Here is a 19,058-nt window from a genome sequence, read left to right on the forward strand (position 1 = left end):
GGATGTCTGCCTTGGTGTATTCTCACCTCAGCAAAGGCAAAGGACTTTCCTCCTCTTGTTTCTGGTTCCTTCTTCACCTCTGACTCTGCAGGATCCCGTTTGCCTCTCTGTCCTCTGCCCACGGTCTCTGTGTGACCCATGGGCCCCACCAGGAGTCCTGCCCTGGTGTTGCTGGTGCTTTATCTCTGAGCAAACACAAACCGTGAAGCTTAGCTTTCCATTTTAAAACAGTCTTTAATTTCTGTCTGTCCATCATTTGTGATATCTGTCACTCACATAGCACCAACTGTATACTCTAATTGAATATTAATATTTGATTTATACCTGGAGCCATAAGAATTATGATTTTCTTAATTTAACAAAGAACTTACAGATGTATTTGTCAAATGGGGAGAGAATTTGGAGTTGTGGTTTAGCCATTTATTTTCTACATACTGTGAAAGGAAAACAAAGGAATTTGGCTCAAAAAGCAAACTGTTCCTATGCAGATCCCAGTGATTGACATCTTAGATATAAAAAATTAACTACCTGGCTGGTTGTCTCAGTGGTAAAGTGTCCACCCAGCATGTGGAAGTCCCAGGTTCAATTTCAGTCATGGCACACAGGAGAAATGACCATCTGCTTCTCTTCCCCTCCCCCCCTTCTCTCTCTCTGTCTCTCTCTCTCTCTCTGTCTCTCTCTCTCCCCCCCCCTCTCTCCCTCCCTCACTTGCTCTCTCTCTCTCCCTTTTGCTCCCACAGCCATGGCTTATTTGATTAGAGAGTGTTGGCCCTGGGTCCTGAGGATGGCTCTGTGGAGCTTCTGCCTCAGGCACTAACACTAACTGGGCTGCAAGCATGGCCCCAGTTGGGCAGAGTATCAGCTCCAGATGCAGGTCACCAGGTAGATCCCAGTCAGGGTGCATGTGGGAGTCTGTCTCTCTATCTCCCCTCTTCTCACTTAAAAATGAAAAAAAAAATTAACCAAGACCCAGTCCTTGACCTTGAGAAACATGTAGTCTTATAAAGGAATAAAGAAGAGTATTGAAGTAGCAATCATACAAGGCAGACTGAGGAATCTGAAATTAAAAGTGTTTTCTATCTACCAAAATATAAGAAATAAAGTATGTCTGAATGCAATAGTAGCATTAGAAGACAAATGCCATTTTTAAAAAACTTTTTCATCTTAGAAGAAATAATATACAGCCAGGAAGCCCCCATGTAACTTAGAAATGCATTAGGCAGTAGTTCGCAAAATAGGATCCCTGGGCCAGCAGTAGCAGCAGCACCTGAGAACTTGTTACAAATGCACATTCTCAGACCCCTCCTTAGGCAGAAACTTGTCGGGGTCGGGTCCAGGAACCTGTGTTTTCACAAGCCCTTCGGGAGGTTCTGGTGTACGCTGCCATGTGGGAACCACTGTCTTGGAGAAGCGCAGACCATCGGTCTGTGGAGCGTCTGTCCTTCGGCTGTGCTCTGGCATTCCAGCTCGGCTGAGCGCGTCGCAGTGATAAGGTTCTGTTGGCAAATAAGCTCAAGAAACCCTGCAGAATACATCTGGTGGGGTATTTGCCACACGTGATTGCTTGTTGGAGGCCCTGAGAAGTCCTGCACTAAGGAAACGTAATTCACTCTGTTTAACCAGAAGCTCCCACAGTTATTTTAAGAGATGCATTATCACTGTGTGATGCCTGTTCAAGTCTTGTTGCTAGGATTCTCTGGAACACGTTTTGGGAGAAGATTCTGGAGAGAGCTGTGTTCTTCATGATGTCGGTATCTAAAGTACACTAGAGAGCCTGCACACACGTGTGCGCGCGCGCACACACACACACACACACACAGTGTGGGAACCGTGCCTGAACTCTGTCTGGAGGAGCAAACTTGGAGCTAGTGCAGCTCGCTCACTTGTCTTCCTCTCTCTCCACGGTGGCTCCCTGCCTCATCCCACCCTCATTCCCACTTCGCTCTCTGTTCTTCCCCTGGAAGTGGGGCTGACCTGCCTGAGCCTGAGGAACTGCTTCCTGTCCTCATTCCACCCTCATTCCCACCTCGCTCTCTGTTCTTCCCCTGGAAGTGGGGCTGACCTGCCTGAGCCTGAGGAACTGCTTCCTGTCCTCATTCCGCCCTCATTCCCACTTCGCTCTCTGTTCTTCCCCTGGAAGTGGGGCTGACCTGCCTGAGCCTGAGGAACTGCTTCCTGTCCTCATTCCACCCTCATTCCCACCTCGCTCTCTGTTCTTCCCCTGGAAGTGGGGCTGACCTGCCTGAGCCTGGGGAACTGCTTCCTGTCCTCATTCCGCCCTCATTCCCACCTCACTCTCTGTTCTTCCCCTGGAAGTGGGGCTGACCTGCCTGAGCCTGAGGAACTGCTTCCTGTCCTCATTCCGCCCTCATTCCCACCTCGCTCTCTGTTCTTCCCCTGGAAGTGGGGCTGACCTGCCTGAGCCTGGGGAACTGCTTCCTGTCCCCATTCCACCCTCATTCCCACCTCACTCTCTGTTCTTCCCCTGGAAGTGGGGCTGACCTGCCTGAGCCTGGGGAACTGCTTCCTGTCCCCATTCCGCCCTCATTCCCACCTCGCTCTCTGTTCTTCCCCTGGAAGTGGGGCTGACCTGCCTGAGCCTGGGGAACTGCTTCCTGTCCCCATTCCACCCTCATTCCTACCTCACTCTCTGTTCTTCCCCTGGAAGTGGGGCTGACCTGCCTGAGCCTGGGGAACTGCTTCCTGTCCTCATTCCGCCCTCATTCCCACTTCGCTCTCTGTTCTTCCCCTGGAAGTGGGGCTGACCTGCCTGAGCCTGAGGAACTGCTTCCTGTCCTCATTCCGCCCTCATTCCCACCTCACTCTCTGTTCTTCCCCTGGAAGTGGGGCTGACCTGCCTGAGCCTGGGGAACTGCTTCCTGTCCCCATTCCACCCTCATTCCCACCTCACTCTCTGTTCTTCCCCTGGAAGTGGGGCTGACCTGCCTGAGCCTGGGGAACTGCTTCCTGTCCTCATTCCGCCCTCATTCCCACCTCGCTCTCTGTTCTTCCCCTGGAAGTGGGGCTGACCTGCCTGAGCCTGGGGAACTGCTTCCTGTCCTCATTCCCACTTCGCTCTCTGTTCTTTCCCCTGGAAGTGGGGCTGACCTGCCTGAGCCTGGGGAACTGCTTCCTGTCCTCATTCCGCCCTCATTCCCACTTCGCTCTCTGTTCTTCCCCTGGAAGTGGGGCTGACCTGCCTGAGCCTGAGGAACTGCTTCCTGTCCTCATTCCGCCCTCATTCCCACTTCGCTCTCTGTTCTTCCCCTGGAAGTGGGGCTGACCTGCCTGAGCCTGAGGAACTGCTTCCTGTCCTCATTCCGCCCTCATTCCCACTTCGCTCTCTGTTCTTCCCCTGGAAGTGGGGCTGACCTGCCTGAGCCTGGGGAACTGCTTCCTGTCCTCATTCCACCCTCATTCCCACCTCGCTCTCTGTTCTTCCCCTGGAAGTGGGGCTGACCTGCCTGAGCCTGGGGAACTGCTTCCTGTCCTCATTCCGCCCTCATTCCCACCTCACTCTCTGTTCTTCCCCTGGAAGTGGGGCTGACCTGCCTGAGCCTGGGGAACTGCTTCCTGTCCTCATTCCGCCCTCATTCCCACCTCGCTCTCTGTTCTTCCCCTGGAAGTGGGGCTGACCTGCCTGAGCCTGGGGAACTGCTTCCTGTCCCCATTCCACCCTCATTCCTACCTCACTCTCTGTTCTTCCCCTGGAAGTGGGGCTGACCTGCCTGAGCCTGGGGAACTGCTTCCTGTCCTCATTCCGCCCTCATTCCCACCTCGCTCTCTGTTCTTCCCCTGGAAGTGGGGCTGACCTGCCTGAGCCTGGGGAACTGCTTCCTGTCCTCATTCCCACTTCGCTCTCTGTTCTTTCCCCTGGAAGTGGGGCTGACCTGCCTGAGCCTGGGGAACTGCTTCCTGTCCTCATTCCACCCTCATTCCCACTTCGCTCTCTGTTCTTCCCCTGGAAGTGGGGCTGACCTGCCTGAGCCTGAGGAACTGCTTCCTGTCCTCATTCCGCCCTCATTCCCACTTCGCTCTCTGTTCTTCCCCTGGAAGTGGGGCTGACCTGCCTGAGCCTGAGGAACTGCTTCCTGTCCTCATTCCGCCCTCATTCCCACTTCGCTCTCTGTTCTTCCCCTGGAAGTGGGGCTGACCTGCCTGAGCCTGGGGAACTGCTTCCTGTCCTCATTCCACCCTCATTCCCACCTCGCTCTCTGTTCTTCCCCTGGAAGTGGGGCTGACCTGCCTGAGCCTGGGGAACTGCTTCCTGTCCTCATTCCGCCCTCATTCCCACCTCACTCTCTGTTCTTCCCCTGGAAGTGGGGCTGACCTGCCTGAGCCTGAGGAACTGCTTCCTGTCCTCATTCCGCCCTCATTCCCACTTCGCTCTCTGTTCTTTCCCCTGGAAGTGGGGCTGACCTGCCTGAGCCTGAGGAACTGCTTCCTGTCCCCATTCCACCCTCATTCCCACCTCACTCTCTGTTCTTCCCCTGGAAGTGGGGCTGACCTGCCTGAGCCTGGGGAACTGCTTCCTGTCCTCATTCCGCCCTCATTCCCACTTCGCTCTCTGTTCTTCCCCTGGAAGTGGGGCTGACCTGCCTGAGCCTGGGGAACTGCTTCCTGTCCCCATTCCACCCTCATTCCCACCTCACTCTCTGTTCTTCCCCTGGAAGTGGGGCTGACCTGCCTGAGCCTGGGGAACTGCTTCCTGTCCTCATTCCGCCCTCATTCCCACCTCACTCTCTGTTCTTCCCCTGGAAGTGGGGCTGACCTGCCTGAGCCTGAGGAACTGCTTCCTGTCCTCATTCCGCCCTCATTCCCACTTCGCTCTCTGTTCTTCCCCTGGAAGTGGGGCTGACCTGCCTGAGCCTGGGGAACTGCTTCCTGTCCTCATTCCGCCCTCATTCCCACCTCGCTCTCTGTTCTTCCCCTGGAAGTGGGGCTGACCTGCCTGAGCCTGGGGAACTGCTTCCTGTCCCCATTCCGCCCTCATTCCCACCTCACTCTCTGTTCTTCCCCTGGAAGTGGGGCTGACCTGCCTGAGCCTGGGGAACTGCTTCCTGTCCTCATTCCGCCCTCATTCCCACCTCGCTCTCTGTTCTTCCCCTGGAAGTGGGGCTGACCTGCCTGAGCCTGGGGAACTGCTTCCTGTCCTCATTCCCACTTCGCTCTCTGTTCTTTCCCCTGGAAGTGGGGCTGACCTGCCTGAGCCTGGGGAACTGCTTCCTGTCCTCATTCCGCCCTCATTCCCACTTCGCTCTCTGTTCTTCCCCTGGAAGTGGGGCTGACCTGCCTGAGCCTGAGGAACTGCTTCCTGTCCTCATTCCGCCCTCATTCCCACATCGCTCTCTGTTCTTCCCCTGGAAGTGGGGCTGACCTGCCTGAGCCTGAGGAACTGCTTCCTGTCCTCATTCCGCCCTCATTCCCACTTCGCTCTCTGTTCTTCCCCTGGAAGTGGGGCTGACCTGCCTGAGCCTGAGGAACTGCTTCCTGTCCTCATTCCACCCTCATTCCCACCTCGCTCTCTGTTCTTCCCCTGGAAGTGGGGCTGACCTGCCTGAGCCTGGGGAACTGCTTCCTGTCCTCATTCCGCCCTCATTCCCACCTCACTCTCTGTTCTTCCCCTGGAAGTGGGGCTGACCTGCCTGAGCCTGAGGAACTGCTTCCTGTCCTCATTCCACCCTCATTCCCACCTCGCTCTCTGTTCTTCCCCTGGAAGTGGGGCTGACCTGCCTGAGCCTGAGGAACTGCTTCCTGTCCTCATTCCACCCTCATTCCCACCTCGCTCTCTGTTCTTCCCCTGGAAGTGGGGCTGACCTGCCTGAGCCTGAGGAACTGCTTCCTGTCCTCATTCCGCCCTCATTCCCACCTCACTCTCTGTTCTTTCCCCTGGAAGTGGGGCTGACCTGCCTGAGCCTGAGGAACTGCTTCCTGTCCTCATTCCGCCCTCATTCCCACTTCGCTCTCTGTTCTTCCCCTGGAAGTGGGGCTGACCTGCCTGAGCCTGAGGAACTGCTTCCTGTCCTCATTCCGCCCTCATTCCCACTTCGCTCTCTGTTCTTTCCCCTGGAAGTGGGGCTGACCTGCCTGAGCCTGAGGAACTGCTTCCTGTCCTCATTCCGCCCTCATTCCCACTTCGCTCTCTGTTCTTTCCCCTGGAAGTGGGGCTGACCTGCCTGAGCCTGGGGAACTGCTTCCTGTCCTCATTCCGCCCTCATTCCCACCTCACTCTTTGTTCTTTCCCCTGGAAGTGGGGCTGACCTGCCTGAGCCTGAGGAACTGCTTCCTGTCCATGCAGAGTGGACATTTTTTTTGGTCCGTGCATTTTTGCAAAGATCATTCATTATCAAATATTCTTATGCCTGTCTTTACTAGCTTGTCCCAAAGCTCAATTTTTTCATTCTTTTATGTCAATTTTCTTTAAATGTCAATAATTATTAACTTGTAGAATCAAAATTTCTGTCAGGCTAGCTTTGTCCCGTGATTGCCCGTGAAGAAGTCTATGATAGATAAGGGATATTGACACTTTAGCAGGCTCTTCACATACGTTATCTCATTTATTCCTCAAAATGGAGGCGATGGGGGATCCTGTGAGGTGGGCATTATTAACCCCGTTTTTTCAGAGAGCGTTTATAGGTAAAAAACTTACCCAGGTCACACAACCAGCAAGTTGGAGTGTAGAGTAAGACTTTCCTGCTTCAGTCGCTGTTCTGCCACTTAACAGCTGCCTGACCTCGGGCAAGCTACTTAGCCTCTGTGCCCCAGTGTCCTCTTCTGGAAGATGGGGGTGATGCCGTGCCCACCTCACGGGGTCCTTGTAAGTTTTGTCATTGATAGTCATGCAACACGTAGAGGAATACTGTCAGCAGGGGAAAGAAAAGCTAGAACAGTCAGGAAGATCCCCAGTGTGAATAACCTGGAGGGTTTTAACAGCACTTACCATCAGTGCACCTTGTGGATGGAGTGATTGAACGGGCAGTGCCACAGCTAACATCCTTGTTTGCAGCCTGCTGGGCGATAAGCTGTCATCAATCCCAGGAAACACCAGGATTCGGATGGATGTTGTCATTCCTTGCTTTAAGATGCACACTGGCCTTATGGTTCTCTTGGACCTCTCTTTGCTACTCCGGTTTCTCATTCTGGCTCTCACCCCATCATCATTTCCAATGTTATGTCTAAATTTTAAATTATAATTTGTTTCAGAGCACTTGAATATCATAAGTGATTTAAAGGTGGTATTCCTCTAAGTGCATAAAATATTTTTAACTTCAAAGATATTATTTCAGAATGCCTTTCATGAAGCTCAGTCTCCCATTTGGCTTTTGGGCCCTCTTCCTCATCACTGGTTCTAGCAAAAAACAGAATTGGGGCACTCCATTGGTGGCAGACTGATTTTCCTGCGAAAGGGCCCTTTCAGATCACTATTCCCTAGAGTGAAGCATTTTGCTTATAGCTGTTAAGTCTTGGTATCAAACATAATGGAAATTCCTATATTAATGTCATATCATTTCATATCATATTATTTCAGGGGATGAGGTAGGAAACAGACAAACACTGGGGTCTCACAGCAGGAATTAACAGAGGGTTATACTGGCGCAGGTCAGAGCTTCCCCCAGCAGAACTGCTACGTTCCACAAAGGAATCTGTAGTGTGGCATGGCATCAGGATAGGCCACTCCTCAGATGCAGAAATATTTCCACTCTTATGTGCATCAGTTAGGGTAACACTTGCAGCTGGTGCCTGTGGACGTTTCCAGAGCACGCTCTCCACCATGACTGCCGGAAAGAGCTGGGGGGTGGCTGTGCAGGAGGTGGCTGCCCTAGATTCCCGGGTGTAGCAGAGATGAGCTACTTGGTGCTCAGTGGCTGACCCATCCAGATTTCCCACAGTGAGGTAGTATAGACAAGACATCTTAGTCATTAATGAAATGAAGTTGTGCGGCTGAGAGCAAAAGAGCTTTTCTTCCAGGTGAGTACCAAGGAATGTGAGAGAACAGACCTTCTTCCACTTCACCCCCATTACCACAACAGCGTTCTGGGTTGGCCATGGACTCACCATTGTTTGTGTGTATAGCAAACCTTATTAAAAGCCAAGGAATTGCATCCTAGTAAAAGTAAATTATAATCATGTAACAGCAAACACAAATAAGTGCTTATAATGCACCAGGCACTGTTCCAAGAGCTTTGCGTATATTTATTTTATTCTCAGAACAGCCCTATGAGGTAGATACTGTTTTTATTTTCCTTTGACAGATGAGTAAACTGAGGCACAGAGATGCTAAGTTGCTTACTCCAAGTCACACAACTAGTTAGGTATCAGAGCCAAGATTTAGTTTCAAACAATTTAACCACTGAGTCTCTGCTTTTATCAACTATGCTTTTACTTACGAGAAAAGAAGAGAACATTAGATTCATTTCTAGTTAGGTACAGACTATATTAATATTACTCAAATTTAAGTATTAATAGAGATAAAGAAGGAAAACAATAAAATATAAATTTAATAGGAAAACATAAACATCTTTAATATGTATGCACCTTATAACTATAAAATGGATAAAGCAGAGATTGACAGTAGACATGGACAAATCCACAGTAACTGCCGGAGATCTTAATGTACCTCTCTAAATAAATATTAGAGGAAGCAGACAAAAAAAACACAGCAAGTACTTAGAAGATTTGAACAATCATCTTAGCTGACATATTTGACCTAATTGACATTGATAGAACACTACCCCCAGCAACTGCAGAAGGCATCTTTTGAGTCTGCATGTCACATTCACCAAAGACAGGCCATACAGCTAAAACAACAAATTTCAAAGGATTGAAATCAGAGTACATTCTCTGATCCAATAGAATTCATTCAAAACTGAATAACAAAAAGATAATTAGAAAGTCTCTAAATATATTAAAATTAATAACACAATTCTAAATAATCCTAAAGTCAAAAGAGAAATTATAGTAGAAATTAGAAAATGTTTTAAATGAAAGCATAATTAAGTTGCAACATATCAAAACATGGATACAGGTAAAGTAGTACTTAGAGGGAGATTCACAGCTTTAAATAAATATATACGAAAAAGGTTTGAAAATTCATTTAAGTTTTCACCCAAGAAAGCTGGGAACAATCAGCAAATTCAGCTCAGAAATAAGAAAATAAAGAAATAGGCTGAAATTGGTGAAATAGAAAATAGGCATATAATAAAGAAAACCAACATAACCAAAAGTTGGGTTTTTTAAAACGTCGATTGCTATTAAGTATAAGAAGCAACTCAGTACATTTCTCCCACTGTCCCTGCCATCTATAAACTCTGCGTTAGGAAGTCCATTGTCTAGAGAGTGGGATTTTTTTTTAAGTCAGTCCCTCTCCCACAAAAAAATGCTTTATGCCACTATCAGAATTAGTTCTTCAGTTCCCTTTTCAACTTTGAGTCTCTGCAAATTCTTTTCTAACTGTTCTCCTGTCTCTGTTTGTTCCATGCTAAGCAGATGGCCCAGAAATTAGCCAAAAGCAGGAAGAAGGTGCAGTACAAACAACTTCATCAGCTTGGTGTTATGCCTGTTCTTTCCATTTATTTATGTTTTGCCTTTTTTTATGATTTTGTGTTTTTGTTTTCTGCATCCAGCAAGTTTTTGTTCAGATTTCTTTTTGAACCGCCCCATAAGCCAATGTTTCTCAAAACTCAGTTGCCTAAAGTGGCTGTTTTCTGTTGCTCATGAGTCATTTCACTTCAGAGGAACGATGACAGGGAGCAGATTGGAGATGCTAAATGAATCCTACACTGACTAGTGTGAAAGTTCCCACCATTCAGGAGCATTAATGTGGCAGGGACTTGGGTCTGTTCAATTATAGTAATGTTTGATTTGTGGATTTGTCAGATTGCTGGATGCAAAAAAGAAAACTCGCTAATAACCACACACGTGCGGAGTTAAGCCTTAAATGAACCAGGCTGATGCGCTTTTTTGGTTGTGGAGCTTCTAGGTGCTTATGAGCTACCCATGGGATGCCGAAGCATCGGGGCTCTTTTTCAATGGGGTGGATTCAGGGGCCTGCTTCTGTGTTGCTGTGTTAGTAGATGAACATGAAGACCCTCTGACCAGAACTGTATCCAAATGAATTTGTTTGCACCTGCTGTAAACACTGTCCCCCATCGCTTGAGCAGGGGCAGACTGATTTTGCCAAGGTCCTGAGTTAGTTGCCCTTTTTCTTTCAATATGTTGGGCTCTGAAACCGTGTAGAAAAGGCCATTGGCAATCCACTGCAGTGAGCTACTGCTTCTAGAGCAGAAGAAGCAAAGGGGATTCTGCATTTTTCCTGCAAATGCTAACTCTTGTCCATGTGCCCATCCTCTGTGTGGTAACTTCAGCTTTGGCAACCTAATTCTGGAGTCTGCATTGCTGTTCTGGTGACTGTGTCTCGATGCCTCTGTGTATGAGCTAACCGTCCTGCCATGCACCTGGATCAGAGGAATGTACTAAGCTTTTCCTTGGGGCACTTTTCTTCTCAGGCTCCTGAAGGTGAGTCTCAGCCAATGACCGAAGTGGATCTCTTCATTTCTACGCAGAGAATCAAAGTTTTGAATGCTGACACACAGGTATTAACTGGCTCCCACCTTTTCCTGGGATGAAGCTTAGCAGCATGGCAATTCAGAGTCTGTACCCATGTTTGCAGGGCAGCTGTCCCCAGAGGCTGGCTTCTAGACCAGCTGGAAGGTTGGGTCTGCAATGTCTGTCTGGGGGGAGGAAGTGCAGGGAGCTTTGGGGCTGTTTTCTTAAATATCAAAGGAAAAAATAAACTCTGGACGTTTGGCAATAATTCTTATAAGTTTTATATCAGAAGATTCATGAACTTGAACAGATTAGCCTTTTAAACATTTTTTGTTTAAAATCAACACACATGAAAACAAAATGCAACCATCACATACAGATTATGCATTTATTTTTTACATTTTCCACCAGAGATTCCACTGATTACAAAATTATAGAAAGTTCTCTTCACCGGCCACAGACTTCCTGAGTTATTATTAGCCAAGGGAATCGCCCAGTCCTGGGCAGGCGCACATAAACCTGCTAGCAGGGTGTTTGCAGTGAGCCTCGGGGGGCCCCCTGCATGTGGGCCACGCTTGGCTGGGTTTGGGTGGCAGACTTCCTCAGGGGTTATTGGATACTGCACCGGATCAACTACCCTCTCCCTTCCGCCTCCAGGAGACAATGATGGACCACCCTCTGAGGACCATCTCCTACATCGCAGACATTGGGAACATTGTTGTGCTGATGGCCCGCAGGCGGATGCCACGCTCCAACTCCCAGGAGAACGTGGAAGCCTCCCACCCGTCCCAGGATGGAAAAAGGCAGTACAAGATGATCTGCCATGTCTTTGAGTCTGAGGACGTAAGGCTGGCTTCCCCCATCTCCCTCCAGTGACCTAAGCTGCCCCTGCAGAGCCGGATTCTTTCTCTTTATTTCTCAGCATCTGAATTATGTGTGTAAACAAATATTCATTGAGCACCTAGTATGTGCTCATGTAACAGACAAGGTACTCATGAAGATTGTAGGGGAACAAAAGATAAATAGATAAATACGCTTAATATAAAATAACGTAATGGGAAGTTTGATTAAAAAAAAATAAAACTAGGTCTGGATAAAGGGCAAGAGGCTATTTCAGGTAGAATGATCAATGAAGTTCCCTCTGAGAAGGCAAGATGTAAGCAGAGATCTGAATAAAGTGAAAGTGTAGAGAGAGCAAGGGCAAAGGCCCTGAGGCAGTGGCCTGCTAAAGCAGCTTAAAGAAAGGCAAAAGGGTCAAATTACCGGAGAGGTGAAAAGTGGAAAGAGTATAATCAGACCTATGGGGGATCCCAAGCAGGTCTGACCTTGGCACTGGGGCATTTGTTCTTGCTCATTTAGGACTGCCGTGAGGGCTACAGGAACATTAGAATCCCTGCCCCTTCCTACCTACCTACCCACCTCTGTCCTTACGAAAACCAGCTGCTCCTCCTGTCAAAAAGGCAATGATCCCTAACCCCTATCTCTCTAGGTCAGTGGTAGTCAACCTGGTCCCTATCGCCCACTAGTGGGCATTCCAGCTTTCATGGTGGGTGGTAGCAAAGCAACCAAAGTATAAATAAAAAGATAGATTTAACTATAGTAAGTTGTTTTATAAAGATTTATTCTGCCAAACTTAGCGAAAATCCGACATAAAGTACTTGGTAATTATTATTATATGATTTAACTTGCTGTAACTCTGCTTTATAAATTTTATAAAGTAAAGTTACTTCTCTACTTTATAAATCACCATTACTGTGGAACCAGTGGGCAGTTAGAAAATTTTACTATTAACAGAGATACAGAAGTGGGCGGTAGGTATAAAAAGGTTGACTACCCCTGCTCTAGGTGATGAAGTAAACAGAAATTTAATTTACAACAGAAATGGGGCCCATTCTTCCATTCAATCTTCTTCCCCAGTTGTGCCTAGAAGTGCTGGTGAGGCTACTAGCTTCAAGCTGTGTTAACATCTGCGTGTCTCCCAAAGCTTCCAGGCTGGGGCCACAGTGCGGAGACCTCCAAGCAGGCTGTGGGAGTGCCACTGACTGTGCTGAAATTTTTTTCTTGTGCCACAGTGAAATAAGCTCTGTTTCTCATATTGAGTGGAGAGACCTTACTACCTAAAGAAAATTGCCTATGGTAACCTTGGCTCCTTATAAGAGGCCATTGTCTCCTCTATTGAGAGTGTTCATCTAGCTGTAGTATGCTGCCTTCCTCCAACAAGCGAGGAGTCGGAGGCAAGCAGCTTTTCTCCGGGGAAGACGAGCTGTCCCGGCTGCAGCCATGGCGAGGAGACCCTTACACCTTCTGTACCACCCTCCCTGGTCTACCTCTTTATTGATTTTTTTGTTTGTTTTTTAAATTTTAATGGGGTGACATTGATAAATCAGGGTACATATGTTCAGAGAAAACATCTCCAGATTATTTTGACATTTGATTATGTTGCATACCCTCACCCAAAGTCAAATTGTCTTCCGTCACCTTCTATCTGGTTTTCTCTGTGCCCCTCCCCTCCCCCCACCCCTTCCTTCTCCTTCCAACCCCCCCCCCCGTTACCATCACATTCTTGTCCATGTCCCTGAGTCTCATTTTTATGTCCCATCTATGTACGGAATCATATAGTTCTTAGTTTTTTATGATTTACTTATTTCACTCAGTATAATGTTATCAAGGACCATCCATGTTGTTGTAAATGATCCAATGTCATCATTTCTTATGGCTGAGTAGTATTCTGTAGTATATATGTACCAAAGCTTTTTAATCCACTCATCCACTGATGGACACTTGGGCTGTTTCCAGATCTTCGCTATATCAAACTAAAAAGCTTTTTGCACAACTAAAGACAATAAGAACAGAATAAAAAGACAAACTACACAATGGGAGAACATATTCGACAATACATCTGATAAGGGGTTAATAACCAAAATTTATAAAGAACTTGTAAAAACACTAGGAAGACAAGCAATTCAATCAAAAAATGGGCAAAAGAAATGAATAGACACTTCTCCAAAGAGGACATACAGATGGCCAATAGGCATATGAAAAATGCTCAACATCACTAATCATTAGAGAAATGCAAATTAAAACCACAATGAGATATCACCTCACACCAGTCAGAATGGCGCTCATCAATAAAACAACAGAATAAGTGCTGGCGAGGATGTGGAGAAAAGGGAACCCTCCTGCACTGCTGGTAGGAATGCAGACTGGTGCAGCCACTGTGGAAAACAGTATGGAGATTCCTCAAAAAATTAATATAACCGCCCTTTTGAAACTTTTTTTACAAAATAAAGTATTGCCATAAACGTAACACAAAGGAGAAACCAAAGGACCTAAACCTTAAACTAAAACAGCATTGTACCTCGCAGCCCCTCTTACCTGCTCTGTCCAAAGGGGACGATAAAACAGCCATTATTCCAAAGTCTAAAGCAGGGGTCCCCAAACTACGGCCCGCAGGCCGCATGCGGCCCCCTGAGCCATTTATCCGGCCCCAACCGCAGTTCCAGAAGAGGCACCTCTTTCATTGGTGGTCAATGAGAGGAGCATAATTCCCGTTGAAATACTGCTCAGTTTGTTGATTTAAATTTACTTGTTCTCTATTTTAAATATTGTATTTGTTCCCGTTTTGTTTTTTTACTTTAAAATAAGATATGTGCAGTGTGCATAGGGATTTGTTCATAGTTTTTTTTATAGTCCGGCCCTCCAACGGTCTGAGGGACAGTGAACTGGCCCCCTGTGTAAAAAGTTTGGGGACCTCTGGTCTAAAGAGTTCTGACTAACAAAAAGGATTTTTGTAGTCAGTTTGCTGATAAACCTGCCCTGCACTGCGCTGAGACCATTGATAGACTTTGTCCAGCTTCCCGTGAATCTTACACACTTAGCTGCAGAAATATCACTGTGTTCACTGATAGGACACTGCCCTGGCGCCTGAAAGGGTTACTATACAGTGTATGATACATGCTCCCGTTGCCTTTCCAAAATCCAAAATCTTCTGAATTTGGAAAACATAGCTAGCCTCCGGAGCATCAGAGGAGGTTGTGGGCCAGTCATACTTCCGTCCACCCTGGGCTTGATGTGGGCTATATACATGGTCCTCATGAAGCACCGATGCATTGCAGGAATGTCAGAAGAGCTTGGTGGCTTCCAGCTACCCTGAGTCACACTATGGATGAATTGATGCAGGGGAAGTTGGTAAAAACCAGTGCAGGAGGAGGGACAGTGGAAGCAGAGCCCTGTGACCTTGAGCAGGTTCCTCCGTGTGTCTGCGCTTCAGTCCCCTCACCTGTAAAATGCAGGGTTGGCCTAGATCAGGACTCTCCACAAATATTTTGTAATGCTCAGATACCATCGTGAAATGAAATTCATCAGTAATATAACCGCCCTTCTGAAATTTTTTTTACAAAATAAAGTATTGCCATAAACGTAACACAAAGGAGAAACCAAAGGACCTAAACCCTAAACTAAAATAGCATTGTACTTACAACGATATATACATTCATGGGTCCAACCATTCCAGAAGCAATAATGGAGTCATCAGGTGCTTACACCTACTTGATTAATAAATTTGGATATGAGAACACTGTATTCAGCTGAATATTATAAACACTTCCTATTTGACATATTGAATTAAGGGCTAACTAAGAAAATAGATAAGTAGATAAACACACACACACACACACACAAACGCAGGCAGGCAGAATTGTCCCACAGGACAGCAAATGTGCATGCTGACAGTGACGTGATGTACTGGCAACCCAGATGCTAGGAACAGCATTAATACTGACCATTTTCCACGGCCATGGATCTTTCTCCCAGTCAAGTGCTGGCCAAAACAAAATATCATTCTCTCTGTTTACACAGTAGTTAGTTTTGGAATGTTCGATGTGTGTAATTAAAGTCTGTGTTTTTATGTAAATTTGAGTTGAGTCCTGAATTCAGATAATTAGACACAGGGTTACATGTGCATGGATGTCCAGTGGGATATTTGAAAATTATGGAAGATGCAGGATGACTCATCAAAGTGTAGGACTGTCCTTTGCTTGTAAGTCCTTTGGTTGTAAGTTCAGCATCTCTGACTCCTGTCTCCCGATTGCCAGTAGCTCCCTTGTGATTATTGTAAGAAAAATTGTCCTCACTAATTTTGAAGATGACCTCTGGCCAGCATTAGTGCCCAAGTAGACCCGCTGGCCTACCTGAGGCCTTTATGCTCCATAGTCCTGATGGGCCCCAGGCTGTCCAACACCAGGGCTGCCCTGTTGACTCTGTCTTCCCTCTCCGGCTGCTCTCTAGGCCCAGCTAATTGCACAGTCCATAGGGCAGGCATTCAGCGTGGCGTACCAGGAATTCCTCAGGGCCAACGGGATTAACCCTGAAGATCTCAGCCAGAAGGAGTATAGCGACCTGCTCAACACCCAGGACATGTACAACGACGACCTGATCCACTTCTCCAAGTCTGAAAACTGCAAAGATGTAGGTACTTTTCTGAAGCTGTTCCAAGCTGGGCCAGCTGCACAGGAGCTCCAGGGAGCCAGGGGGGAGGGGTTGGGGTGGGGGCTAAAGAGTATGGTATCAGCAGGATGGTGCTCAGGGCTCAGACCGCTCCCTGGCTCCCCTGGCGTGAGGTTCTGATTACTGCCTGCAAAGGAGGGCCGTCACTAGTGAGGCAGAGCGTCCTCTGCCTCTAGCAACCCCAGGCCACATTTGGGGTGGGTCTCAGAGGCGGACAGGACCTGCATTGCACACAGTCTGGGAAAGGGCACAGAACATGTGAATTAATGGTGCTAGTGCAAACATTAGTCAAAGACAGCTATGCTTGGCAAAATGGAGCAGGTCTGGAGTTTCAGACAGTAAATGCTGCATTCCTGCAGGGAGGGCCCCATCGCTCTGACCTGACTCTGCAGGAGTGTCTGGAGGAGAGCAGGGCCAGCGGAGGTGGCCTGGAGGTCTGGGTGTTCTCTGGGAAGTGTAGGGGTGTGCGGAGCAGAAGAATGCAGGTCAGAAACACTCAGGAGTGGTCTGGGAGCTGTGAATGAGGCACGGATAAGGCAGCGTGGCTGGAGCAGAGGGTGTGTGGAGGAAGGACAGGAGGAGTTTGGGACTGAGCTAGAGGGCTTAAAAGTTCAGCTGAGCAGCTTGGACTTGATCTAATAGGTAAAAAGTACCTTTATGGGAAAATGATCTTTTGACCCACTAACGTATGTTAGGTGTTCTGGGTTCCCTAAAAGCAGAGTCTGAGATGGGCTTCTTGTTCAAGGGTATGGGGAAGAGTGACCTCAGGAGAAGGTGTGGGCTGCAGGTAGTAGGGATGCAGAGGAGTGGGGACAAGCGTCATTCAGGTCCACAGGGGGGCTCTGGGTGACAAATCACAGGACAGACATGTCCCCCCTGGGCCAAGGGAACAGGCAGGCCTTTGTCCCCTGTGCTGGTCAGTCACTGACACCAAGGTTGGATGTGGTTGTATCCGTGTGCTCAGGGGGCCATAAAAAGGACTGAAGACAGGATGGCTTCAGCGACAGAAACTTATTCTCTGCCGGTTATGGAGGCTGGAAGTCTGAGAGAATTCAGCAGGGTCGGTTCCTTCTGGAGGCTTAAGAGGAAGGACCAGTTCCAAGCCTTTCTCCCTGTGTCTTCATATTGTCTTCCTTTGGTGTACCTCTCTGTGTCCAAATTTCCCCTTCCTGTAAGGACATTGGTCATATTGGATTAGAGCCCACCTTGATGACCTTATTTTAACCTGGTTACCTCTGTAAAGACCCTGTATACAAACAAGGTCATATTCTGAGGCACTGGGTGCTAGGACACAACTCAGCCCATAACGGGGTGTCTCCTCTTCGGCCAAGGGCAGTTCTCCAGGGAAGGGGCCAGCTGTGAGCTTCAGCAGCCTATGAAGGAGGCTTTGTCAGGCCCCAGGACCACCACTGCAGTTTGAGCATGGGTGTATCTGTGAATAGGCATAAATAAATGCACACGCACTCTTTGTTGGATGCATCCAAGAAGTGCCTTACCCCTCTGTGGTGTCTCTGCAAACCTTACCAGCCAGCAGATGTCCAAACCTAACTCCTGCCTGGTCTGCCCTGCCCAGGAAGGCTACAAAAAATGACGCATATGTAGAGCATGGTCTTTCTGTTCGGTGATAACTTTAGCATCATTTTTTTTTTCTTTCTCTTCAGCTTTCTCCTTGCAGAGAAGTGCTCTACAATGTATATTTATTTTTAATTCAAGAATCTTAACTGTTAGAATTTGTGAAGCATTGTGGAATAAGGGAACCAGTGCATAAAATCTAAAAGCTATTTCTGGAAACCAGAATGCACCACCAAAGCTCCCACCTACACCATGTCTTTCCCCTCTCCCCGCCCTCACTTGGGACTAGAGAAATTAAAAATAAAAAAGAATGTCCTTCGCGGTTGTATTGCCAAGTCAAGGCTGCTTCTGTGGAACAAGAAAAACAGCAACAGGCATGGACCTGTGTTCAGTCGTCCCTGACACACTCCAGTGCCGTGGACACGGAAAGACGGGACCTGTCTGGGTCAGAGTCCTCAGAGGTGTTTGTCTTCCTTAGTCAGGGCAGCGGGAGGAGGGCAGACGCTCTGCTGTCTGTCGCTGCCCGGGCGGTTGCTGATTCAGGCTTCTCAGTGTGCTTCTCCTTCCAGGTCTTCATAGAGAAGCAGAAAGGAGAGATCCTAGGCGTGGTGATCGTGGAGTCAGGCTGGGGGTCCATCTTACCAACAGTGATCATAGCCAACATGATGCACGGGGGGCCTGCCGAGAAGTCGGGGAAGCTGAATATCGGGGACCAGATCATGTCCATCAACGGCACCAGCCTGGTGGGCCTGCCCCTGTCCACCTGCCAGAGCATCATTAAGGTACTGGGACGTGGGGGATATCAACTGCTGTCGCAGACCTGAGGTGGCCTGAAGTGTGACTTCAGTTCAGTCATTAATACTCGTGAACACGTCCTGGGGGTCAGGCACAGAGGAGGACACACACACACACACACACACACACAACACTCGCACTCAGTTTACCGTCAAGTTACTATTTATGGGATCCTCCCTGAAGTTGTTTTTAGATCAAAGATGGACTATTTGGCTCAGATAACATCACTGTCTGATACTGTGCCATCAACAGGTATCACTAATCAACACGGCACTCTCTCCCAGCAAGACTCAACAGAACTGTCGTCAGCTCAGCCATCCAGACGGTCCCCCGGGGCCTTGCTTCTCAACTGGGGGATCTTGAACCCCATCTCTTGGGGACACGTGGCAATGTCTAGAGACAGTATGGGTTGTCACAGCTGAGGAGGAGGACATGCTACTGGTGTCCAGTGGGGAGAGGCCAGGCATGCTGTCAGACAGCCTTCAATGCACAGGACAGTGTCCTCAGCAAAGGATACCCCAGCCCAGTGTCAACGTGAGAATGCCGGACTCAGGGTGTATGCGCTCAGAGGCGGGAGGGAGAAGTCCGGAGTGAGGGAAGTTGGTGAGAAGGGATTGTGGGGACTCGATCTGGGTCTGGAA

At 48.3% G+C, this 19,058-nt stretch overlaps 1 protein-coding gene across 6 annotated transcripts in view; it reads left to right on the forward strand.

Annotated features, from left to right (window-relative positions):
- The window catches only part of APBA1 (amyloid beta precursor protein binding family A member 1), a 230,421-nt gene that overhangs the window by 198,195 nt on the left and 13,168 nt on the right, over positions 1–19,058 (forward strand). For 5 of the 6 annotated variants that reach the window (XM_066257120.1, XM_066257123.1, XM_066257119.1 and 2 more), the window contains 5 exons: positions 9,487–9,519; positions 10,506–10,592; positions 11,203–11,388; positions 15,832–16,011; positions 18,192–18,404. In XM_066257120.1, coding sequence (XP_066113217.1) covers positions 9,487–9,519; positions 10,506–10,592; positions 11,203–11,388; positions 15,832–16,011; positions 18,192–18,404 — 699 coding nt within the window. The remainder of the gene's footprint in view (positions 1–9,486; positions 9,520–10,505; positions 10,593–11,202; positions 11,389–15,831; positions 16,012–18,191; positions 18,405–19,058) is intronic. The other variant, XM_066257122.1, reaches the window with a different exon arrangement.

The sequence above is a fragment of the Saccopteryx bilineata genome, chromosome 2, assembly GCF_036850765.1.
Source record: "Saccopteryx bilineata isolate mSacBil1 chromosome 2, mSacBil1_pri_phased_curated, whole genome shotgun sequence".
Lineage (NCBI taxonomy): Eukaryota > Metazoa > Chordata > Mammalia > Chiroptera > Emballonuridae > Saccopteryx > Saccopteryx bilineata.